The sequence below is a fragment of the Zeus faber genome (assembly GCF_960531495.2).
Source record: "Zeus faber genome assembly, chromosome: 1".
Lineage (NCBI taxonomy): Eukaryota > Metazoa > Chordata > Actinopteri > Zeiformes > Zeidae > Zeus > Zeus faber.
The window spans coordinates 15,696,272-15,723,051 of NC_137193.1; the positions used below are offsets into that span (position 1 = coordinate 15,696,272).

The following is a 26,780-nucleotide window of genomic DNA, read 5'->3' on the forward strand; positions in this document are numbered from 1 at the left end:
TCCTTCCTCCAGGGGACAGGCCAGGAACAGTGGGCAGCTTACAGCGCCCAGGGACCAACTTCAAGATCCATCGCTGGTCAGATGATATTTCTTGTTACTAACTACAAGTCAAGATGACTTATAACCAAATAAATATTCTTTAATGGAATACACATTTTTGTTATAATTGTAACAAATATGAAGCAGCCTCTTTATACCGAAAGGTGTGGAGTATCAACATGTATACTGTATTTAAAGGCACTTCATCTGCATTTAATGTTGAAAGAAATTTTGTAGTTTGTAGGCGTTTTTCCAGTCATTATTTCAGATCTTTTTTCAATCCTTACTTTAGAGTATTTTCCAGAGTTTTCAGAGTTTTGTTCAGAGGTTTCAGAAAGTATTTTATTCCTTTCTTAAGAGGAGAGGCTGACCTCTAAAGCAGCAAGTTCTGCCCATCGTTTCTTTGTTGCCTTGGAATGTCAGCTTCTTTGAGGCATCTGGAACCCAAAAACACAAAATGAAATTATTTAATAAAACAGACACATTAAATATATGTTCATTGCACTGTGTAATTGCTTGTGGGGTTACAACTAATTAGAATTCAGAACAAAACTGTATAAATTCATATTTCTGGAATGTCTATAAATTCTGAAGGTTGTTATTGGGTTTTTCTTTCTTCAAACTTACTCTACTGCATGTCGACTGTACCCAGAAGCATATATGTTTATGATGGCTAATATGATACGCTTTGTGTAATCCAATTGCCTTCTGGTAATAGCTTAAAAGGGACCTATTATCTTCCTTTTTACACTAATTAGTATAGGTCTCTTGAGTTCCCCAAAACATGTTTTTGAAGTTTTTTGGTGAAAGTGCCACTCAGATTATGCATTCTAGCCATTTTAACATACCTCTATACCATCCTGTTCCTAAACGGGCTGTTTATTTGTGGGAGGAGCCACCCACCCCAAGGCCCCATGTTATGTGAGCCAATGGGGTTTGAGCACAAATTCTGGGTTCTGTGAGCTAATGGCATTTGCGCCGGGACTCTCGGACACGGGGATTCTTTGTTTCATGTAAACGTCGGAAAATAAAATAAATAAATACTCCTACAATAACAACAAAAACAAGTTTTATTGGTTTTGTTTGGAGAAATGCACAGCGTATGGCTCGCCACAGCCTACAGTCTAAGTACCTTCTGGAGACTGCTGGACGAGGGCATCCAACTGGCCCCCTGTCCAGCAGTCTTCAGAAGATGACAGTGGAGGGTAATTTCACCATTGAGAAGATGATGAAAAACACAGTTTTTTTTACCAACTTATTCCACAAAAATAGACTGATCTGGATCAAATTCGGACGTCAGCGTGTCGGAACTCCTCCGAATACAAATCAAATTCATCGTGGCCATGGGTTCATCAGTTCCATGATATCAATATACCATTGACGTACATTTTTCATGTACAAAAACAATAGGGGTCTCTCTATATCATATAAATAATAATAATAATAATTATTATTATTATTATTATTATTATTTTTATTATTATTATTATTATTATCAATATAGCTGCAGGCAGCAATACACAGGGTTCCAGAGTCGTCGGCCCTTCGTTAAAGTTCAATGGACGAGTGTGCTTTGGCTCTCTGTTAGGGTGTGTGTTGTGACTGCAGAAGTTGTTTATTCGTCCCAGCCTGGTTACAGTGTAATTCTGTGATTTGGCGGCGTTTGCGGCTGTGGGTGGGTTTCCTACGTCTTTAATTTTTGTTAATGTACCAACTATCCCTACCCATTGCCAGACTACATATCCTTCTATCCAGACTACACAAAAGCTATCAGCTCTTACATTAAAGGTACATAAGCTATTTCCAGGGCGTCAACTAGCCACTTTTCATTCTCCGTGTTCATCTTCCTTTCCCTTGACCGAATCCCTGCCACGCTGCTGAAGAGAGACAGTTTCTTGCCGCTGGCCACTGCCCTTCTTCAACACTCCCCAAAAAATGAGTGCCCAGGGCCAAGAGCTATTGTTCTATCGCTTCCTCATGGGAGCCTTGGCAAGCCAACCTTAATGAATATAGAGATGTATTTGATCAGTCTTTAACTTCCTAATTGGACCCTTTGGGAGGGTACAGGAAATAAATCCTTATGGGCAATTTCTGGTTGACTCCCCACTACAACCAGCCTGATGAGCTAAAGCTAGTGTTCCTGCATAATGCAGCAAAAATAATTGTTTCATTTTCACCAGTTTTCTACCTCTCACAGGGTTGTTCAAGACTTAATGGCCCTTTCTCAATGTGCGTTCTTGTCTGTACCTGTGTTCTTGTGGACTTGTGAAACATCATGTCAAACGTCAGCCCAAGTACTGTTCTAATTCAAAGTACGCATCAAGCCAAGTCCAGTCCAAATGCCCAGGTGTGGACTTGCTACGCCCATTTTATGGAGGATGCATTGGTGGTGACTTGTGTGGACTTGGGACAGCCAAGTATCCCAGAATGCATTTCGCAGAATGACCGTCCTGCGTCCTCCCGTCCCCGAGAGTCTGTACTCCCGAGTCTGAACTACCAAGTCTGAACTACCAAGTCCGCAAGTCCGGACTTCGCGTACTTGGTATTGAGAAAAGGCCAATAATTGATTTTTGTTGTGTCTTATGTCATGTCTCTTACAATAAAATATATGGTGTCACAAGACAACTTTCAGTCTTGCCCGCAGTGAGTACATAGAAAAACACAAACAATCTATTAGCTTCACCTACCTCTTTGGACTTTTTTTTTTAGTGTTTTATGGTCAGCAGAAGGAGTGCACCCCCAAAATTATTCAACTTGGTTTGTTTTGACGAGATTATGATTGACTAGCTGGCTGGTGGGTAGGCGGTCTAGGGGAGGGCGCATAACAGGTAGGTTTGTGTCGTTAATTGAAGGTATAATTTACAATATTCACTACTGAAATCCTACAAATGAAATTCATTCAATCCAAGCGAAACTGTGTGGGTCACTACAACAGAAAGACTGACACTTATTTAACAGACTCGACAACAAAGAGCGCAGAGAACCAGGGCAACGCAGCGGGGTCTTTCAGCTAATACTGGAACTACTGCGAGACAGAATGCAATTAAACTGCAAAGACTACTGTAACAGCAGGTATTCCGTACAAAAAAAACCTCCTCGGCAGAGATAAGCTGCGAGCAACTCTTAAGTGGGCAAGACACAAAGCCATGCTGTCAAAATAGCTGCCCGCAGTGTTTGTATTACAGCATATGGTTCCTGATTGTCCAGACCAACTCAGAAACCAGAATCATGCGTTCAGAGCCACAACGTCAGCAAGAGGGAAATGATTTCTGAGCAGCCGATCACACCCATGATCCGGAGACTTAGATATCAGAGATGAGCACCTTGCTTGAATCTAATTTTGAGTGACTAGCAGATTACTGGATAACTGCAAACGAAGAATGTAGAGTATGCATTTTGCGTGCCTTGCAAACCACCACAATAGCAATCAAAAGTGGCCTAATAGTAACTTCAAGATTCTCCTCTCTTTTAGAATCGCTTTCTCTTTCCTTACGGAGCCTCTGTAGGGAAACAGGAATTTTCATGTTTTTTTGGTTTTTTTTTACCCTTGTGGGAACGTTATATATGGCCACAAATTATTGGCTTGTTGGAACAAGACCCATATGTTTTTGGCTGATATAATGTATGATGCAAAAAATAACTTTGCACCCACAAGCTTGCCCACAATGTGCCACCAGAGTGAAAGCAAGCATTAATAATAGATATCCTCCTATTTTTGTTTGGTATTTTGCAGAAATGCGATAGGTCTTATCAAAATTGTAAATATCAAATTAGGTCCTGAGGGATGAACATGAGCAACCGAGTCATATCAGTACATACTGTATATAGAGATCAGTATAGGGATTTCAGGCAACCGCTGTCTGCTGTTGACAACTCTGTTAGTCTTTGTCCCTCTCTGTCTCTGACTCAGATATGCAATATATATGCAGTACATACGCTCTTACCCTCAGATGGGATCAGGAGGAGCTGCTGGTCTGGCCGCCTGGATGGGGCTTTTGCACGACGGCAGCTATCTCCGGATGATTCTTAACTTGTTAACTGTGTCACAGACTTGGAACACTTGGAGCTCTCTCTCAAGTAGGAGTGATCTCGTTCCTTTTGTCAGCGGAAGAAATTAGTCTCTCCGAGCGACACCAACAACAGCAACGTAGCAGCACCGAGATATGTCTTTGGGCATATGAAAATAGGACAATGGCAATTTTGAAACATAGAATCTTTATTAAACTTTCATTTTCTCAGCACATGGTAATGTCATTGGTTTGTTTAGTAAAAAAACGCAATCACACAAAACCATTTTGCTACCAGTTTGTAGCAAAATGGTTAAAAAGGCATGCTGTGCAAGATTTTGCCCTCGTTTCTAAATTATTAACCGTTTCCGGTCTTTTTCAAAACTTCTCATAATCTATGCTAGTTAGCCGACCACAGTTTCCATTGCAGTTGATGCAACACCAATATAGACATTCATTTCTTTCTCATTTTTATAAAGCAAGCTCATTGAAACAGAAACCTAATGGCGAGTTGTGTCGGTAAGGTAAGGTATATCTGTAAAAAGTGAAGTAAAGGAAAAGAAAAAGACACTTGTATGAAGGACCTAGTGCTAGGGAGAGGAAACCCCCCCTGTTTATCAAACGCTATGTTAAATGAAATGAAAGTAGAAGTTAATGTTCATGTTCGTGTTGTGTCATTTGCGCTCAACCATAAATCCCAATTCCAAACACCCGACACCCTTAATTTGTATTAATTTAAAAAAAACACTTTTAGTACATTTTGTCCATATTTATACAATAAGACATTCATATACTGTATTCCTCTGGCATTTTAATGTTAGACAATAATAATGCTAGACAAGAAAAACTTGAGTTGACCAAGATTTAGATTTAGTATTTTCATCAAAGTGTGCGAACTTGGCCAAAAAAGCATTTTCAGTCCATTTAAAGGCTGAGTGGTGATTTTTGCACCCCCTACAAATTTACATTATTTATAGAATTTATAGATATTGAACCGTCAATTGTATCCCTCCTGCTAAAATGTCAAAACGTTGGCATAACACAGGAATGCAACAGATGACAACTGTTAGTTTAGAGTGGTAATGGAATCAGACTTTGAATTTCTTTACTTCCGAGCCAGTTTCTCTTGTACATCAGTAACCCAAATAGAAATAGAAGGCAAAACAAATGTTGCAAAACCTTCCTGCATTTGTACAACAACATGACAAACATAAAAGGTCTGTGAAGTGAAGCTCTCATACTTAAAGGCCAAACTGTGGAAGCTGGATTGGTAGATAGATGGATAGTAGACACTGATAAATCACACAGAAACAATGAAACTCAAAAACATTTGTGCTACTATCAACCATTTTGGGGGATTGTCTGTTCAATCGATGTATTTCTTTGTCTCGGTTCCCCCATTTTGAGCTCTATTCAACAAGTGCCGCACCAGGGCTGTCCAATCCATCAGCCTGTACCATGATCGAATATCAAATATCATCAACTTATGCCCTGTGCTGTTAAGGCTTGGTACAAGCTCAGACGCCCAACGGCAGTTTTACCGTGTACTGTATTACTGTTAACAAAACCTTTTTTTCTACTTATTGTAAAAGAGAAAATCACCCAATAAGCGTGATTCATAGGAAAGGTTGTATTTTGGGTTCCCATTTGGTCTACTTAGTGCCAGGAGCTCAAGGGGTGGCAGTCCCATTTCAACTTACACACCTCCTAATGTGCAGGTTGTGTGAAAGCGCATGGTAGAGAAAAGGGGGAGATAAGGGGAGGTGACCACCTCCACCACCTTCATTTCAGAGGACAACTCCATCACGTTTTCATTTCTAATTTATCGTTATGGCCTCTGTAAGAGGATAATCACAAAGTGAACATATAAACAGCAAGGGACAAAAATGGCACAATCAAATAAAGAAAACGGGAGAAACAAGTTATGCCATCAAGGTTTCAAAGACTCTCATTTTGGGTCGGTCCGTTCTGCCTGGAAAAGCCCTCAGTTCCTCAGTCCCTGTCCAGGCAGATGTTTGCCAGCGTTTTGAACTTTGGCCCCAGAGAGTCCAGGAAGTCCAGGCCATCCAAGTCGCCCAGGTCACTGCAGCAGCCCACCGAGCCGGCTGCCGAGCCCTCGCCCTCGTAGCGGTAGGTCCGAGGGAGGTCGGCCGCGTAACGCTCCTCTGAGTTGCCGCCAAAGTAGTCCAGTTTCTGCAATGGGGAAGGTAAAGAATGTTTCCAAAAAAGATTTAAAATAAAATGCTAAAACACCTTCATATTCTTCAAATTAGCTGTATTAATTTACAGCTCAATTTAGTAGCTCAATTAATTTACACAAAAGCTTGAAGGCACACTTCAGCTTTTTTGGGGCAAATTTCACAGGAGCTATGCTAGTTGATCCCATCTGCAGCCTTGCACTGAGCTAACACAGTTAGCGTGCAGCTGGTCGCCATCTCTGTACTGGACACACAGAGAGGAAATTAGTATCGACCTTCTCGTCTGAATTTGGGAAAGATAGATGTATGATTCATAAAAATATAAATACATATATATATACACATGTGTATATATGTGTGTATGTATGTATGTATATATGTATATATGAATATGTATATATGTGTATATACGAATATGTATATATAATACTATATATACACCGTAATTTCCGGACTATTAAGTGCACCTGAATATAAGCCGCATCCACTGAATTTAAAAAAAATAATTATTTTGAACATAAATAAGCCGCACATGTCTATAAGCCGCAGGTGCCTACCGGTACATTGAATCAAATGAACTTTACACAGGCTTTAACGAAACACGGCTTGTAACAAAAAAAAAAAATTAGCGGTAAACAGTAGCCTACCAAGAAAGTCATTGGTCACTATCTTCCTCCTCCTGTGCACTGAAACCAATGAAGTCATCTCCTTCGGTGTCGGAGTTGAATGGCCTCAGAATTGCTTCATCCGATGTTGGATCGTTTTCATTGTCGCTCTTGTCACTTTCATCCGGAGGCAAATTCCCCGCTGAGCTCCTGCTGCCCTCTTCAACACGCAGCAGTCCAGCCTTTCCAAACCCGTTGATGATAGCGGATTTTTTGACAATGCTCCACGCTGTCAGGACCCACTGGCAGACACCACGATGGTCCCGCTCTAAAATCCTCAAACTTCATTGCGGTGGCGATCGTTTTGGCTTTCAGTCGGACCTGCACAGTTGAAACACCTCGGCCGTCTGCTCTCTGTGTTGACCCAGTCTTCGAGCTCATTTTCTAGTTCGGGCCATCTGCTTTTCTTCCCTCTGAAAGCTTTTGTTGTCTTTTTGCACTGAGTCAGTTCCTCACGCTGCTGTTTCCAACGTCTTATCATCGACTCATTAAAGCCAGGCTCCCGTGCAGCAGCTCTATTTCCTTTTCCCTCAGCCAGATCGATCGCCTTCAACTTGAAAGCTGCATCATATGCATTTCTTTGTCTTTGCCATGATGAGGGTGACAAAATGACGACCGTAAATGATGGGAAGTTTGAGCGCGCTCGATTAAATCTAAACAGTAAACTAAACAGTTACATTGTTTCACCTTAACCCGTTCGGCAATTTTATTGGTCTAATGAAAGCTTCATGCCACCAAAAAACTGAGCACCGTCACATAATGTGTTTTTTGCTCAGTTTTTTGGCGGCATGAAGCTTGTAAAAGCGGGAAAAATCCATAAATTAGCCGCGTCATTGTTTAAGCCGCGAGGTTCAAAGCATGGGGAAAAAAGTAGCGGCTTATAGTCCGGAAATTACGCTACATATTGTTAAATGTGCATGGCTTCAGTATAATTTGGTTGTTGGTACATCTAAACTACTCACAAGTATTTGAATGCTTCTCGCTTCATGTCCTTCCATTTATTTTGATCAATTCCTTAGACAATGAGACTACTTTCTATATCTATTAAACAACTGAAGAAGTCAATAAAACAAGTACTCAAATCTAACAGTATCTCTCTATTTGCCCTTCAGGTTATGCTCACAGTTGTCAACATCATTTGTTAAATATTGTGCCGCTTTTTTGTCTTCTTAGTACAGCTATGGTTGCTCTTCGTTTAAGTCTTTTATCAAGATCATCTCCTGGAGATGTCTGTAATTTATACAACATTTATCACAATAGATTTTTTTCCATACAAAGCTGACAGCAATTTAATCAATGCAAGGAAACCACTTTACGTCAGTGTCAAAGTCATAATCTTGTGACACCAGATTAGCAGATGGGTGATCTATTTTCTCTACCATCTCAGGGCGTGAGGGCTGTTTAATTGTAATCTTTGATCATCTAGATGTGGCCACACCCCATTTCATTGATTTGACAAGATTGTAAAAATGGATTGGATTGTAAATCTCTAACATTACATACTCGTGTTGGATTTCTTTCGGGGCTTACTTGATGCAATACAGAAATGTTCAACTTCAAAATGCATTGCTATTTTGTGATTTACTCTAATACACAAGTCCCCAGCACACAGGAATCTGATAAGTTTCTGAAATTCTGTTTTTCTTTCAGGGACCGCATCGACACCCCAATTTGGTTTTGGAAAACCTCTATAGTTGTAAGGTTGGACACATCCAAACACCGCTTTCCTCTTTACCTAGTGAAAGATAGCCTAACAGCAGTGAGATGGTGTGTATTCTATTTTATTGTGCTTACTTTGATATGCTCTCAATTTTCTGCTGTCCCCTTTTTGCTGCTGGCACAATGTAAATGTCCCCAGTGTGGGACTAATAAAGGTTTACCTTTTCTTATCTCTCTTGTCTTATCGAGGGGGTTATGGTCCCATTTGAACTTACACATCTCCCAATATGCAACTTGATCTAACACATATTTTTAAAAAGAACTAGATATACTGTTCTATACTGTTTCTCACCTGGTCCAGGTAGATCCTGTTGGTTTCCCAGGTGTTCACTGTGGAGAGCGGGGCCTGCCTGCGGTACATGGAGTCAGAGTAGTTGGGGCTCCTGTCAGCGTAGCTGGCGCCCCTGTGGAACCCGGACGTGTAGAAGCTGCTCTGGTTCTGCATCGTCGTGAACTCCTGCCGACTGGACTGGTACACAGCCTGCTGGGCCATGGTCTGTTGTACTGTCAGAGCATTGCTGGCGTTTTCGTTCTGGTCCAGGATCCCCGTCCCATTTGCAGAAGTGTCCACCACGTCTCCTCCACCAAGAGGGGGCACCAAAAAGAGATCCGAATTCTAACAGGTAAAAGGAGAGTTAGGGTAGAATAAGCTTTTCATCTATGAGTTGGGAATGAAGAAGAAAATCTTTCTAGAGAAAATGGACTAAAGCTGGCCCACATCTACACTCCTGAAGCTTTTGGCTAACATTCTCAAGAATAGTTTCCAAAGCACATTTGATAAGTACTCCTAGTGGAATGCATGTGCAGCGAACTGACCACTTCCTCCCCCGGTGCTTCCGTGTTGGACTTGAGCAGCATTCCTCCGCTGGAGTCATCGATATACATCTTATCTCTTTTGGTGGTGCAGGCAAACACAAAGAGGATGCCTACAGAGAAAGAGAGAGACAGCGTCAAACTGACTGGAGGTCTACAACAGTGGTTCTCAACTGGTGGGTCCATTTTGTGCGGCCAGCGGGTATACATATGAGTACATTGAATTTCCCATGCTGTGCTTTTATTTTTAAACACTGCCAACTGCGGCGGATGGCCATCGCGACCGCAAATCACAAACATCCCGACAGGTCACACCATCTCACAGTTGAAAATAACCAGCATCTTTTAGTTGTTGGCCAGGTCAAATGAAATCAAAGTGAATCTTATCAGATCAGACTCAATGAACAAAGGACTCTTTTACAGGACTGTAAAATGTGTGTGTGTGTGTGTGTGTGTGTGTGTGTGTGTGTGTGTGTGTGTGTGTGTGTGTGTGTGTGTGTGTGTGTGCGTGCGTGCGTGCGTGCGTGCGTGGTACTCACAGAGCAGTAGCAGCACAGCCAGGGCCAGCAGCATGGCCAGGACGCCCCACACCCCCATGCTGGCGGAGCTGCGGCTGAGCACACACTCTCCACTGACGCACACGCACACTCGCACCTTCACCGTTTGCACATTGCCATTGTTCTGCAGGTCCATGACACGTATGACCACGTCATGCGTCACCCGTGGCAGGTCCACCACTGCCTCCAGCACCACGGACGTGTCTGGGGAGCGAGAAGAAGGGACGGGAAAAGTTGAAACGTAAGCAGAAACGTTCACTGGAAGTCCTCCCTCACTCACTATGCTATAAGATCCAACTGAATCAATCAAACGAACGAAAAGTGGGGAAATTGAACGACTCGATTTTGACTGGTGATGTGACTGGCCAAGGCCCAAATCTCAGAAGAGTCTCACCTATCACTTCAGTCACTTTCAAATTGAGCCTTGTTCTGATGAACACAGAGCAGCTCTTCTGGCTGGAACTGATGAATTAGAATAAATTGTGCATCCTTGCAATTTTGATCTTGCAACACAAAAGCTTATTTCAATTATTAAGTTGTGATTCAGACTTGGACTCCTCAACTCCACCAGGACTCTTTTTTTGTTGTTTGTTTTTGCAACACAAAGTTAAAATCATAACATATATAATAACACCATAACTTCCTCCATTTTTGTTTTCATGATTTACATTTACATGTATAAACTTGTTTTCCATTTTGTGTGCTTTGGGCGTTTGATCATCATTTTCTAAGAATATTACAAATGTCAGATATTTTTAATGGAAATTTCAGTCAGATGCAGTCAATAGTTCGTAGAAGAATAGCCAAAGTTTTTTTGACACAGACACAAACCCATAACCCACAACCTGCAACTAAACATTTTGATGTAGTATCCGTCAGGGCTGTATCAGTAAATATACTTTATTTTGAACTCAGACTCCGAGACTGAGTTCCCGCTTTGTGTGGCTGAGTTAAAAGACTGGCGGATGAATTCTACGCCACCCTGAAGTGAGTGTGGCATTTGCTGTGTTTGTCCTGACATTTTCTACTGACCTCTACTCCGCAGAGACTCGGGCTTTGGCCCAGCTCTGAACGACACAACAAGAAAGTCTCTGCAAAAGTTGCCACTTTCAGACCACACGCCACACTCCACCTCTTCCGTTCAGACCAAATTTGTTCAAACCTCCCGAGTACTCTCAAGGGGAATTCATAAAGGATTGCGCGGATTTTGCGGGCACTTAACCTGTTCAAATAACACAAAAAGCAACCATCAAATTCACAAAGCAAACAGTGAACTGCACCGCTAACTGCGCTGCTACGCAAATAGCATCTCGGTGCGGCGGTGCTATATGCACAATTTAAATTGGGTATTATTCATACATTTGGTGCGAAATTGGTCCCTTTCTATGCAAATGAGCCTCATTGCAAAAAAACGTTCTATTCACAAACACCGGCACGAAAAGTAACCCGCAGTTAGAGTGAAATTATTCTGTCTGCAAAGAGTTGGTGGTAACTCCGCATAGAACAAAAAAAAAAAAAAAATAAAAAATAAAAAAAAGGCCTTAGCTGCTCGATCATCTGCAGAGAGTTGGTGCAGTTGAAGCAAATTTCTAGGGGGTGTTACGCCCACACTTTCCAGCGATCTATAAATAATATTTTGACATTATTATTATAATTATTATTACTGTCACGGCCACCAAAGGAAACGGAATGGATAGCAGTCCTTGGTCATTTTCAAAATGCACTCCAAAAGCAACTTGTTGAAACTTTTAATAATTTACAAACATTGACAAAAACATTCTATAATTCTTATTTAAGATCAAAAGTGATAAAGTGGTCAAAATTGGCATTGAACCACAGATGGCATCGAACCTCATAATAAAGGACTATGGACAGCTCCGCAGCAGCCCGGAGCTGCTGCACCCAAAAGGCCGTAAACTTTGTGGTAGATTTAAATATATGAAATGAACTGTCATCATTTCTATATTGTAATATTAAGAATCTTGGAGAACTAGAATTTCTTACGTAAACATTTTAATATATACACATTTTATTCATGTCATAAATGAGCTGTGTTGGAAGAGTACGTTTTACTATATACTGTACGTACTTACTCATACTATTTAAATGTTTTATAGTCACCGCATATAGACCTAAAAATACTATGTACATATTTATCTAAAAGTATAACACGTTTGAATCTGTGCATCTCCGCGGATCCGTAATCAAATACAAAACAAGTGGAAATTGCACTCAGCTGCAACACTTTATGGGCCTGTTTGTGCTGACATATCATTAACCCAATATATTTTGTGAATCGGACGCTAAGACGCCGCAGATAGCAGGCACAATTGACGCGCAATTCATGGTGCTATTAGCGGCCAGCAATCCATTCTTTGTGGATTTGCCCCACGGTGTACTCACTCTCAGCATCCCTGAGCCTCCACTTGGCCTTGGCCTCCTCCTTCTCCAGCTGGAAGTGGAAGGGAGCGGCGTACGGTGGCTGGTCGGCATCGTGTGCTCGCAAGACGACCGACCCCCTCTTCCCCTCTTCCTCGCACATGACCAGCACCTGATCTATCAGCTCCGGAGCGTGGTCGTTGGCGTCGTCGATCAGGAGTGTGACCGAGCCCATGCCTGACTTGGATCCTGGGAGAAGAGGCAAAGGAGGAGGGGTATTGTGAAGATGGTTCTAAATTAATACACAACCTTTTTATGTGAGTAATGGAGACCTATGTACATATGTACTGTATATTTGTATGATGTATGATTTCCAAACAAATTCTACAAGTACTATACACATACACAATTCAAGAATGCTACATTTAATAATATACGTTGGGGGTTGTGTTTCAGAAATGCAATAAAACCAAATGTCATGTGGCAATTCAGCTAGTGCCATCTTTTACGATGCCTACATACACTACTAGCAGATAGAAACTGACTACAATTATTCTCTCTGTGTCTCTGTAATTGTAATTATTATTGCAATAACACTGTAATTACATTGTAGACAAATGATAATTCAGTAATAACATAGTAACAATTTATACAGACTCCATTCTTCCATTGTTATGGTCATGCCTATATTATTGTCTACATATTTATTCACCCTGTACAGTCTATCTATCTATCTATCTATCTATCTATCTATCTATCTATCTATCTATCTGTCTATCTATCTATCTATCTATCTGTATTTATATTTATAACCACTTAATATTGTTATAACAAAGCCACCACTTCATGTTGTTGTATATTTGTCTATTTGGCTCCTTGAATATGAAAATGTACTCGGCCATTAGCAGTAATCCCCCCCACTTTGACTAACTTTTACGTCACTATTTACACAACCTTGTGATCAAAACCACCTTGTTCCCAATCTATGTAACATGTCAATTTTCAACCCAAAGCAGTTGAGCAGTTTACATTAGCTGAACATAATGCACATCATATACAGTCGTGTCATGGTTAGAACCACAAAATCTCCAAAATGTCTTGTTTCTGCATTGGCGCACGTAGAAGAGGCATTTTCTCCGAAACGATCAATGGAATACTGTGTGAGATAAATCATAAATCACAGCTCGTTCACATTTGTGAGATGGGTGATTCATCATGTGGCACACCCTCCACTCTACACCCTCAGGTTAACAGTCACTTTAAAAAGCCCGGAGCTGCCACTCCCACTCGCTTAATTTGTCTCTTGAGGTAATGCGACTGACCCCATCGCGGTTCAGTGGTTCATAAACACCCGGAATCGAGGATTATCCCCGTAAATATGAGTCGCTTACAGGGGGCTGGTTTTCGGGAGTTGGCATCTTCTTTTTATTTTTTAAACCAATCACACAAGCCACTCACTGGAGTCCACAGCCTTGACGGTGAAGTTGTACATGGCATTGGTAACCAGCGGAGACTCCAGGTCGATGGTGTTGGCTACCTTCAGCTCACCTGTGCTCTCCACCACGCTCACCCAGGAGCCAGGTTCGGACAATTTGTAATACCTGCGTGCACGCACACACGCACACACACGCACACACATTAACACACACACACACACACACACACACACACACACACACACACACACACACACACACACATACACACATACACACATACACACACACACACACATACACATACACAAATACACAGAGTCAAAACTTTACAAGATAAATCAGAGCGATACAATGATCACCCTATCGGGGGTAATTTTGCAACAATGACCAGCTGGCTGCACATTATCTCGCTTATTACATGGCAACCTACTAAAGTAATTAAGTAAGTAGATGGAAAAGAGACATAATATTTATTTGAAATTACATTATGAAACTAGTATGCCTAATTTAAGAGCTAATGCTAAACTAGACTGCTGCTACAGTATATTCTGCCTGTACTTACTTTAGCATATCCATCTATCCATCTCAATAATCAATCAGAATTGAGTATTGCACAGAGCTGTGCAATAAGCCTTTTTCAACGTTGTGTAATTACTGCTCTGCAATGTATTTAATAGGAACAAATGTCTCCCGTGCCTTTTCATTATAATACGTGTAGCACGTACTTAATGCCCGCGCTGCTCTTGGTCTCCGGGTCCATAGCCACGTGAGTCCCGATCACGGTTCCAATGGGCGTGTTCTCCTTCACTCGGATCACCTTGCGGGGGGGGATGAACTCGGGGCCCTCGTCCACATCGCCCACGCTGAGCTCCACGGGGATGCTGTGCCAGGAGCCCTGAGCTCTCACCAGGGGAGCCTCGTTCTGGGCGGAGACGTTCAACATCACCACCCTGCCCTTCTCGTAGTCCAGAGGCTGGAGAAAAGATAAAATATAAAAAATATATATATATAAAAAATACAATAACTAAATTAATATTTAAATCAGTGAACTTAAGGATAAGAAATAAAAGACAATAATATTATTAGATTTTATATATTTTTTTTTTCCAAATAATACTAATAAAACACTTACAACACATACATACATACATACGTATATATGAGGTATATTAAAACTGTGGCAAAAAATAAGCTTTGTCATTATTTGTGTGTCATTACTATACTTTATTATTTTGTTTAGAGGCAATATACATTTTTGGACCGAGCCAGCAGAGGGCGACATTGAGACTTAGTTCCTATGTGGTTTCATTTTCATAGCTACCCCGCTCTTCAAGAGTTAACAGTCTTGCTTCATTCTCTCACACACACACACACACACACACACACACACACACACACACACACACACAACACACACACACACACACACACACACACACACACACACACACTCACACACACACACACAAACACACACACACACATACAGACCGACCCAGCCAAGAAAATCCCTTTTCCACATTTTACGTACACTTGTCTACATTTCATTTTCTGGACTCCATTTGTGTTTAATGATGCGTGCGACCAGTGTGAGAGAGCTCTTATTGGCCTCAAGCCGCTTTAGACGCTGCTTCTACGCATGTGTGGGAGCGACCAGGCAGCATGAGAAGAAATGAAATTATGACATTATGAGGAAGCCTATACATATGAAGCCTGTGAATTTAGGGTCTTGGAGTGATAAGCACACATACCAGTAGCGGTAAGTTAAAATCTCATTTTGCCGTGTAGCTCCACAGCCGTCATTAAAAGATATCACAGATGAGGATGTGACCTCTGCTACCATGGTGATCACAGGTGCCACGGCCTTTCCAGTTATGTCAGAACAGGCATATGATCCCCCTCCGGGCGCCCACGCTAAATCAAACACACACCGTATATATGTGGAAGGTCTTCTCGTGCCAAAACCATCAGAAGGTATTAGTCTTTAGTCTGTCTACACAAACCTCATATCATGTGAAGACTTGATGAGCATGTTTACCCGCCACCGGAGAGGTTTCCTGGCATCGCCGTCGGATGTGTTACAATTGCTTTGTGTAGGATTTAATGGAGTTGGCTTTATTGCTAAAAATAGCGCACTTGCTTTATCACCGCGGTGGCATATCACTACATGAACCTTCAAACCCTCAACCTGCCTATTCACATGCACACACATATTAAGGTTCACTTTCACGTGCACTCAGACACAAATACATTTTGTTTATAAAATGCACATGAACAGGCTTTTACGAAAACCGACACACACGGCGATGACAGAGGGGTAAAATGTGCAAATAAGCATGCAAAAATGCAAAACTCTGTGCCGAGTCAAATTTCACACCACCCTCTCTGGGGAGCTGACGTGCAGTTCTATGAATTACAGCAGACAGAAAATCCCGCTCCGCAGCAGAATCATTCAATCTCAGACGCTGACACTAATTCATTCTGCGGTTCGCACTGTGGTGTTTGCTGGCAATGATTCAAGTGCTCCACCCTTGATAACAAACGATTACATTCTGCAGCCAATGAGATAGCATGAGCTCTAAATGGAGGTCACCGCGCCCATACTGAAGAGATATTGTAATAGTCTCTGATACTGAAAAGAAGTGAGGCGACATTTTGGACCCTTCCCTTCCTCGACACTGGTGCCACAGGTGTATACTCACTCCCCTGCTTTCCTCACTTTTCTCACTTTACACCTACATCTGTGCTCCTAACAGAGAATCTGAATCTGCAAACGACACAGCCCTGTGCGGACCCATCTCAAACAGTGACGAGGGGAAGTTAGTCGTCTGGTGTCATGGTGTGTGAACTGCAGAGACAGAAATGGATTTCAGAGGGATGTGCGGCCCCCACCCAACTCCCCTGAAAAAACATGGCTCCGTAGCATTGGATTCCGTTTAAGATTCTCCCTCTCACCTTGACCACATAGAGCAGCCCCTCGTTGGTTTTCGGGTCGGTGTCGACCCGGAAATTTCCGTTCTCGTTGCCCTCGACGATCACAAACTTGGCGTTCCAGTTTTTGGTATGTTCCTCGTCCTTGTCGTCCACAGGAATTTTCAGGAGCAGCACATTGGATTTGTTCTCCTCTATCGTGGCCTTGTACTGTCCCATAAAAAAATAACAAATAAAGGAGAAACTGATCAATAAAACTTGAAAAATATGTACTGGAGGCTCAAAAATTTCCTTCAATATGATCTCAGCAATTACAAGACAAATTCCTTGCATGTGAAAATGATTCTGATTCTGATTAATAATCAGAATTAATAATTTACCTTGTGGTCTAGGCAAATACCACAGAATTTTAAAGTCTTTACATTCTGGCTTCCTTTCTCTCCATTAAATTGTTTGTTATATGCATTGTTATATCATTGTAATGCTGAACTTAAGAGTTTGGATACTGTGATATATAACTGCCTAACGATTCAGACATACAGCACCATTGTTGTATTCAATGATGCACATACATGCACATGTATGCATACTTATTCATCCCACAGAATCCTCCTATATTTAGCAACCCACCACTTGGCACCTGCCATAGCCGTTTTAATGTAATTTATCCTGTGTATGGAAGCACATTTTTTATATACATTTGTATATTTGTTTCTATATTTTCTTTTTTAGACTGCTTAGTTTTTACATGCCATTTGTCCCTACAGCCATGTACCTGTGCTTAGGAGACAAATGCCTTTCCAAATACACAGATTCTCATGGTCTCGGGGCTAGTTCAGGAGCCAGACAACATGTCTTGAAATAAATACACATAGTTATGGATGGATATATTGATATTTTTGGTGTCCCATATCTATTAATTAATACAATCAGTGAGCCCAAAATGAAAACCAAAACGAGGGAAAACTTCTGAAAGAGCTTGGTGTTGTTGCCTCTTTAGTTCTATTTTGCTAACTTGTCAAACCTGCCTCGGATGATTTGCGGGTCAATCCACTGCATCTGTGCGAAACTCTCCTGCTCACCCCACCCCATTCCCCACCCCACCCCCATCCCCCATCCCCCACCCCCCACCCCAGGGCTGGGTTGAAAAAAGCAAGAAAAGCTAAAACAGCTCAATGGAAAAATCTATGAGGAATTTTAGGTACCTCAAGCTCATACTGTATATCCAACATTAAAACAGCCCAAATCCATCATTGGTAGCTGCTTCATACATAAATAAGATTGTACAAAAATATCTACGTTTGAATTTACACCATTATAATAAATATTTTAAAAAGTTTGTGTGAGACAGCGAGCGAGGGAGAGAGATCGGTGCTATGTATATTCATTACACACCACATTCCATTAATTGAGTGTGACAGTGTTTGAATCTTAGTGGGTCACAGCTTGTCAGTTGAGACAGAACAAGTTTAAGGAAAGTCCTCGAGGGAAAAAATGAGCATCGATCAATCTCTCAACCGACAGACATCTGCTACACTTCTTTTTTTTTTTCTTTTTTTTTTACCTGCCTCTCACTTCTACCTGCTCAGTTGCTTCCGCAGGATTTCTGAATCATTTATGAAAAGAAAAACTAAAGGAAAACAGTTGATGAGCACAAACACCCAAAGAGTAAGAAGAGAATCATTGAACAAGAGAGAAACATTAACATATTACATTGCCACCGTATGGGAAAATAACTTTTAGGATTTTGGGATAATGTGGGGACATGGTAAAACGGGTGAGATTTAACTTCGAAAACTTCTGGTGAAATCATTGAACAATATATTTTACCATCATATTAATCTTAATGCAGAATCATACTGCTGAAGTACTGCAGTCGTAGTGAAATATGGATTTTCTTGTAATATTTAAAAAGGAAAGTGAGGGGCGAGCCATGTTCTTCATTAAAAAGTTTATATTCTTCCTGTAAATGTGAAGTTGGAGGTGAGATAGTGTGACAAAGTGTGAAAACCCTTCACCAACCTTGTATAGAAATTTACAATTTAAACTTTAATGAGCTATGATGCCTCATTTTGGCGCTATGATCTTCCATTTTCATATGACACTTTCACCTTAACTTTTGTTATAATGTGTTTGTGGTTTTTTTTTTACAAAGAAGCCCCAGACTCTGGCATCTGTTAGCAACTTATTTTTGGAAACATTTACCATGTTAAAAGCTTAAGTTGCACAGGGTGGGGAGCCACTTACGGTGGTCTCTCTGAAGGTGGGGGCGTTGTCGTTGATGTCCAACAGGCTAACAGTGGCCGTGGCCGTGCTGAACAGGCCGATCTTGGCCCCATCCATGTCCCGTATCTCCACGACGATGGGGATTGTAGCTTGTGTCTGAAATGTCCAAAAAGCCAAAAGGTAAACTATAACTACAAAAAAAAACAAGGGCTATGTGCGGAATTCCCCTAATATGTTTTTACATGTTTCCTTGATGCCTCCTGGGCAAGATTTTGGCAAAAAATGGGAATATTTCCATTGGAATTCTAGCATTGGCCGAAGCCTTCCACAAAGTTACAGCACACCTGTTGGGGTGAAGTCAGCCGTTTTGATGTATGGTACGTGTATTTGGCTCAAAAAATGTCACAGGAGTAGCGTGGCGAAATTTGACAATAATAAGATGTGCAATACAGGTAGTCCTCACTTAACAAGCTACCTGTAAACGACCGTTCTGACTTACAACCAGCTTTCTGACCAGTCTGTATCGTACACTACCGTGATGTGCGCGCTGCGTGCGCGGGGTCACGCATCTCATCCCGCATCACCCTTTATATACTATATACACTATATACACTTCTTCTTCTTCTTTGGGCTGCTCCTGTTAGGGGTCGCCACAGTGGATCATCTGCCTCCAATACCTTCTGTTCTGCGCATCTTCCTCCCTTACACCAACCGCCTGCATGTCCTCCCTCACCACCTCCATAAACCTTCTCTTTGGCCTTCCTCTTTTCCTCTTGCCTGGCAGCTCCATCCCCAGCATCCTTCTCCCAATGTAACTCTCATCTCCCACTCTCATCTCTACACTATATACACTATTTACACTATATATATAATATACACAATACATACTATATACACTTTACATACTATATACACTATATATACTATATATACATTATATATACACTTTATACACTATATACACTTTATATACTATATATTCCCATAGTCTGTCAGTATTCACTACACTAGCGTTCGCAATGGCCACGCCCCCTTACCGTGAAATAACACAATTCGCTTAAAGACCTGGTCCTAGGAATGGAACTCGGTCGTTAAATGAGAAGTACCTGTAATAAGTTCAGTGAAAGAATGTCAAAGAGGTATGTGCATGAATTGTTTGAATAGACACTCCAGAGGTTGTCAGGTTTAACGGCTCTATTATTGGGAACAAATTGAAAGACATACACACCAAGCTGGTGCGGCTCAGAGACGTCACAGTTCTTTTAGGCTACCAATTGTTGTGACGGGATATTAAGTATTGGTACTAGACCTCCCTATCCAGGTTAAACATCTTGGTGCTGATCATTCCGGACTTGTGATGGATATCAAAGAATTGGTTCATCGACAGCAGGCTGAATTTGATCTTGGTGTGCGGAGTCCCCTCCTGGTCTCTGTCTGTGGCCACCACAGCCCCCACCTCCGTACCTGAGACCATGGAGAGAGAGTGAGAGAGAGAGAGAGAGAGAGAGAGAGAAAATGCAACGACATTCATGAGGAGCTGTTTCTTAGCTTGTTGTGCGACCATGCACCCTGACGCACACAAAACATTCAAAACACATAAATCACCGACTTGATAACTTTACATTGCCTGAATATGCGATCTACGGCTGCGATAGCATCACAGCTTGTGAGCAGAGCTACGGGATGGTGCAGCGTGGTGGTAACTTAAGGTGGGGAGCAGCGACTACATTTTCTGCTTTAACAAGCTCCTTTGTGCTCCACTGGCCATTCATGGCACTGCATTGTTTCCATAAGGCCTCACATCACCCGGGAGTAAGTCAGGCTTTTTTGTCTCCCATTATTTATCCCCGGGATGAGAAAAATAAAGGCAGAAAGAATAGGAGCCAAATTCCCCGATTCCCCAAGCCTTTGGAGTACAAGTTCACACCAAACCATGCCTTGGCATTAAACAGTGACACTCGATCAAGACTTATTATGGGGCATTGGCAGCAGAACTTCCAGCAGAATTATTGGAAGACAAACCGAAACAAAAAGAACAACGTGTGGACAACATTGTTTTGGTTGTGAACAAATCCAAAATAGAGATGGGGGAAATTGGCCCAAAGGAGGCACTCCCTGGTTCACAGTATGGAAGAAAATCATGTCAACGGCAGCAACTCGGTTTCCCTTGTTAACGTCACATCGATGTTTCATTTCACTCGGCTTGGCCTTGGTGTTTCAAGGCGACTCACCTGGGGCAGACTGCTCCTCTACGTGGAACGCCAGCGATCCAGAGAAGGTGGGAGCGTTGTCGTTGAGGTCCAGCACCAGGACGGTGATGTACAGAGCACGATCTGTCTCCTTCGTTGACTTTTTGTCAAACACCTGCGCTTTGAACTTCACACAAACAGGCACCATGGTGACTCATGTGTGTTGAATCGTCCGGCGCGATTAATCATTAGCGTTCATAACAAGCGAAGACAGTGGACAATGACGAAGTAGCAATGTTAGTAGGTGTGGAGCGATATGAACTGTAAGGCATAATGTGCAGCCAACCGGTCGTTATCACAAAATTCAATGTCTCTATTTAACGTCAAAACAATGCTGACACTAGCTGGTGTAAGCATTGGCATTAGCATTAGGCGTAGTGATACGAGAGACGTGAATACAGGCAGGGAGGAGTGGTTGCCCGGGACAACGGTCATTATTAACCGATTGCGGTCATAATTCAAAAATAACTGATTGTCGCTATCGACCAATCAGAATCAAGTATTCCACAGAGCCGCGTGATAGTCGTGTGTATTAAAATGCGTACTGCGGTTTTAGGTTTTAATATATTAGATAAGATCAAATAAGATAACACTGAATCAATCCCTGAAGGGACATTCAGAAGTTACAGCAGCAAAAGCAGTGCCGTCAAGAAAGATCCCGATTAAAGTGAGATAAGAAATAACACATTTGTACACTATCTATCTACACAGGTTAGCATGAAGAAGTGCTATGCTAACTAGTAGTGCTATACTAACTAGTGAGCTCAACCACTGCCTTACTAATAAAAGTGGCATACAGTAGTAACAGTAGTCAAGAAAACCACTGGTACAAAAAAAACAACTTGTGAAACTGTTTATCAATTAAAAAAAACAGCCAGAGCTGTTTCTCTGCCCCTACCAACCATTAAAAACTTTTTTTTTTTTTAAATCACGTTTTCTGGCGGTGAATTTGAGCGGTTCTGTTTTTGTTTGTGTCGAGCTGGAAATGGAACCAATGTGGAGACGACCACATTGGCACTTTCAATTTGCAGCAGCGTGACGAAATGTTTGGAGCACGTTGCAGTGGCAATGGCAGATCTCAGGGGGGAGCAAGAAAAGAAAAGATAAAAAACGTAGAGGTTCCCTCAGGGCGAGTGAGGGTTTGTTGTGGAGCGTGGAGTTTGCGTTCAAACCAGCGACAGTAAATTGCGACAACGAAGCCCGGGAAACAAAAAGCACTCACCACGAACTGCGGGTACTGCTCGCGGTCCACGGCGTAGTGCACTCGGACCATGCCGGTGTTGGGGTCCACGGAGAAGAGGTTGAGGGGGGGCAGGGTCACGCCGGGACCCTGGATAGTGTAGTACACCGAGTAATTGACCGACGAGTCCGAGCCCACCTGGAAAACAAGAAGATATGTAATATGTAATATACACGTGTTTGCATGGCATGGCACCCAGACAGAAGTTTGATTTAAAATTCATACTTAAATAAAAGCCTGCCTCTAATATAAGCCTGCTTCCAATAAAGGCCTGGTTCCCTATGCAGTTGAGGTAAATAAAAGCCCCGGTCACTATTTGAGGAAATATGGTAAACTAATACAAATAGAAAATAGTAAAAAAATAAATAAAGGCAATATAAAAAATATATGGACATAATGGAATGATAGACATAAATAATAAACATAACAATAAACATACGTCTCTGGTAATTTCCAGTTTTTGACCGGGAAAATACGTTGAAGTCCGACATATTTAAATCTCTCCAGTCATAATGTCCGGTGAAAAAAATTCCCTCCAAGCACAACTTGAATATGGTGGATCATTTCGATGCGGATCTGTTCGTTTCTGCGCTCGGTAAGTTGCAACGGAGAGCCAATCAGTTTAGACGATGTGGAATCAGAGGTCTTGTGGAGTCCATGCCTCCACGTGTCAGAGCAGTTTTGGCAGCACAAGGGGGAGCTACACAATATTAGTGGTTATTAGTGTTGGTTTTAATGTTGTTGGCTGATGGGTATATGTTTATTGTTTGTTTTTAGGTCAATTATTTATTGTATATTGGTGTATATTGATAAATAGATGGATAGATGGATAGAAAATTTAAAAAAATGCAGTAGTGCAAAAAGCGGTACACTTGTAAAAGTGGTTGCCAGTTTTTAACTTCATTGTAGATAATGTGGTGGAGGAGGTTGGATACAGGGAAGGAAAGAACAGGACGGACAGAGATCTCACCAGCTCCAGATCTTTGGGGAAGGGAGGCAGGTCGTTCTCGATGATGTTGAACGGTAGCGGGCTCCACCGTCGCTTGGAGCGTTTGCGAGCTTGGTCCCAAGGATCTTTTTGGGTGGGCAGAAGGTGGAGCCGTAACTGGGGCAGATGGAGATGAAAAACAAGAAAAATTAATTGAATCTGAAAAACAATTGAGAGTCGACCCCGATGTGCGATTCACAATTTATGCCGTTGTTCCGCTCACCTCCTCGGGATCTGGGGTGAGCTGTAGTTCCACCCTCCGGGCCTGGCCTCCTCCCTCGCTCACCCACACATTGAACCACTTCCTCTCAGTCACTGTGGTGGCCACGGCAGAGATGACGGTCCCGTCCCTCCGCACGGCAAAGCGGGGGTCCCCCGAGGACAAACGCAGGCCGTTCCCCCTGCAGCTCCCCAAAGGCACTGGAGGATCACAGGAGACAATTACTTATTTTGCTTATTAGCTATTAAGATGCTATATTTAGATAATATAAAATGTGATTTTGGATTATGAAGATTTCATCTTTATTGACACCTCGGGTGATGACGATGCCAGGGTTGATCTTCACCGGAACCTGGGCTTGGATTGAATGTGGAACACAGGAGTCAGCCAGGTGGAGGAATAAGCACTGAGGGGGGAAAAGACAGAAGGAGATGAAGTCAAGTCAAGTTGATGTAAAATGTCACTAATCAAAAGTTTAAGTCCAACTGGTGTCGCCCGTTCTTGAATAATGTATTGTTTAGTAGGGGTTTAATGCATGGGCATAATGGGATGGAAAACATCATTCTAAAATGGCCACCACACTAAAGAATATACTCAGGGTGCAATTCATTACCTAATACTAAGCAGTAAAAATGTAGCAGTTTTTTTCCATAAATATCACAAAGAACTTCTTTCCCTATCCATTATCAGTGACAGAGTAAAAAGGTTATGCTTCACATAAACATAAAACATCAAGTTATCAGTAATAATTGATATCATCATAGGGCTGGGCAATATAATGATCTTGATAATTTTCACTATTTTCAATACGGTTCGAAACAACCATGTGACAAGAACAGCCAATCATACAGCAGGAGCACCGGGGCCTCCTCCACTCTATCCCCGGCCGCGGTGCTCTCTGGCCAGGCAGCGAGCAGCAGGGATGAGAGTCCCCGGAGCTGATTTTATTAATATGTGCTGTGTGGATGGGAAATAGATTTACTTCTGAAAATAACAGAAGTGTGATGGTAATACATCTTTTATTTTGTAATATTTATGATGCAAATTCCATGACTCTATATACAGACATGAAAATAAACTGAAAAACAAAAAAAGCATATTATATATCATGTAGTATGTTAATAACGAACTTTAAATAGATGGCACTCCTTTAGTGGAATGACTCAAAAACAGTCATATGAAAAGGAATCCACGTAGATAAATGTGGAGGCAAAATATGAATCAAAACAATTACAACAGTAATCCTATATGGTTGTCACATTTAGACATTCAATCAAAAGAGGAAAGAGCCAGAGCCAACAGCCTGATGAATGCACACACACACACACACACACACACACACACACACGCACACGCACTGTGCAACTTAAAACAATTCAGCCAATAAATAAAGCTATAATAATAAAGTTTTTATGCACTGTTTTCCCTGGGTCGTAATTTTGGTACCTCTCTCACCAATACTCTTTATTACTTTGAACAGAATTCATTCAGGGTGCCTCTAGGTACATAGTTAATATAGTCACATAGTTAAGTTGAATACTTTTTAAGACAAATATTAACAAATTCTGAGACTGTTTTTTAATCAATCCAAGATCACCTGTCTCTTATTCAATAAATAATAAATATTATAAATACAATTAAATAATAATACATATTTGGTACAGGGCAGGGGTAAGTATTAGATGGAAATGGGGCAGCTTTTGAATTAAGATTATTGTGAACTGTCATTAAAACAGTTTCAGTCAGATAGCCGGGTAAATGATTTGGAACTGGGATCATCTAAATGTTACTTTTTATCAGTAAGATAAAAGACAAGGAGTTTCTTGGAATTCATTCTAAATTGAATTTCTTCTAAATTCAGATGTTAATACAACATAAAGGGTAACACAAGATCAAAAAATAAATAATAGTTTAAAGGTAGTTTAAAACGTTTTAAGGACCTGCAGACGCCTTATCATTACGGATGAATCTGTGCCGTTGTATGCAGTACAATACATATGAGCACATTTTTAAAGCTGATGATTAACTACACACTGTCTGTGTGATCTGACTGGAGCCGATTGGAGCCAAAGACTTGCGTAGAGCGCACTAACTACAGCTGTCACACTTGCGATCATATGCGCAGATCGTATTGTTTTGGGGAAAACCGTCACATTCCACACTCGCTCCAACGGCAAAATGTACTCCAGTTTTTTTCAATGTGGAAAAAGATATATCTCCTGCAATATGCATTACTACGCTATACTATTATTGCTACAACACAGTGGCAGATAAAAAACAGTTCGATTATTAATCGCAATTGTTTGCGTGAACATCCCATGCCCAGGGCCATGAAACCCAAACCATCTAGAAATGAAATGAAATATTAAACTTTTTTTTTTTTTTTTTTTTTTTTTAAGAGGAAAACAACGACACGTACATGTTAATGAAAGCTTCGTGGCGTGGGATTTGTATTTTTTTATTTCACTGTTTGTCTCTGGCCCTTGCTCTTGGGCCTCTAGTTAAAAGAGTTTCGTATTTTTGTTCCCCACGCGACTTTCTGGAGTTAAAGTTTAACAGCAGGACCACGTTGCCCAAGCCTTTTTTTCAAGCCAAAGTTAAGCAAAAAAAAAAAAGAAACACATCCCCCCCGCAGCCCTCCAATAAAAACATCTGGACAAGACGACGCACCGCAATGTTTCCATGTTGGGTTTTGATGTCAGGTTGATGAATCGAGTGATCGATGACTCACCAGGGCAAGGAGGCAGCGGCGGAGGCAGCCGGTCGGCGCTGCCATGGCGGGAGCCGCGACACTGGCCGGTGGGGGTAACGGACAAAGCAAAAAAAGTCTGACCTGGCGCGGAGGGTGGAGGAGGAATGGAGACTGGACCCCGGCAGCGAGCCTTCACGTTATCTGCGACCGAGGGCGTGTCCGCATAGCCTGGAAGGGGAGGGCTATGGGGTCCGGGACCACGGGGGCCGTTTCAAGTTCCACCGGTTACCTACCCTCCTCCTCTGGGTTCCCTGCTCTGTCCCGCCTCATCCGTGTGTGTGTGTGTGAGTGTGTGTGTGTGTGTGTGTGTGTGTGTGTGTGTGTGTGTGTGTGTGTGTGTGTGTGTGTGTGTGTGTGT

General features: G+C 41.8%; 1 protein-coding gene across 1 annotated transcript; it reads right to left on the bottom strand.

Moving 5' to 3' along the window:
* Positions 1–4,261: 4,261 nt before the first annotated feature.
* Positions 4,262–26,501, bottom strand: dsc2l (desmocollin 2 like). Its single transcript, XM_080008927.1, has 16 exons — positions 26,402–26,501; positions 23,983–24,076; positions 23,674–23,870; positions 23,433–23,567; positions 22,445–22,600; positions 21,205–21,349; positions 20,283–20,437; positions 18,995–19,129; positions 16,772–16,957; positions 14,542–14,789; positions 13,836–13,978; positions 12,402–12,626; positions 9,981–10,202; positions 9,445–9,554; positions 8,921–9,244; positions 4,262–6,239 (listed from the first exon to the last, which is right to left on the bottom strand). The coding sequence occupies exons 1-16, from the start codon at positions 26,444–26,446 to the stop codon at positions 6,039–6,041; spliced, it is 2,721 nt and encodes a 906-aa protein (XP_079865053.1). The 5' UTR covers positions 26,447–26,501; the 3' UTR covers positions 4,262–6,038.
* Between the last annotated feature and the right edge of the window lie 279 nt (positions 26,502–26,780).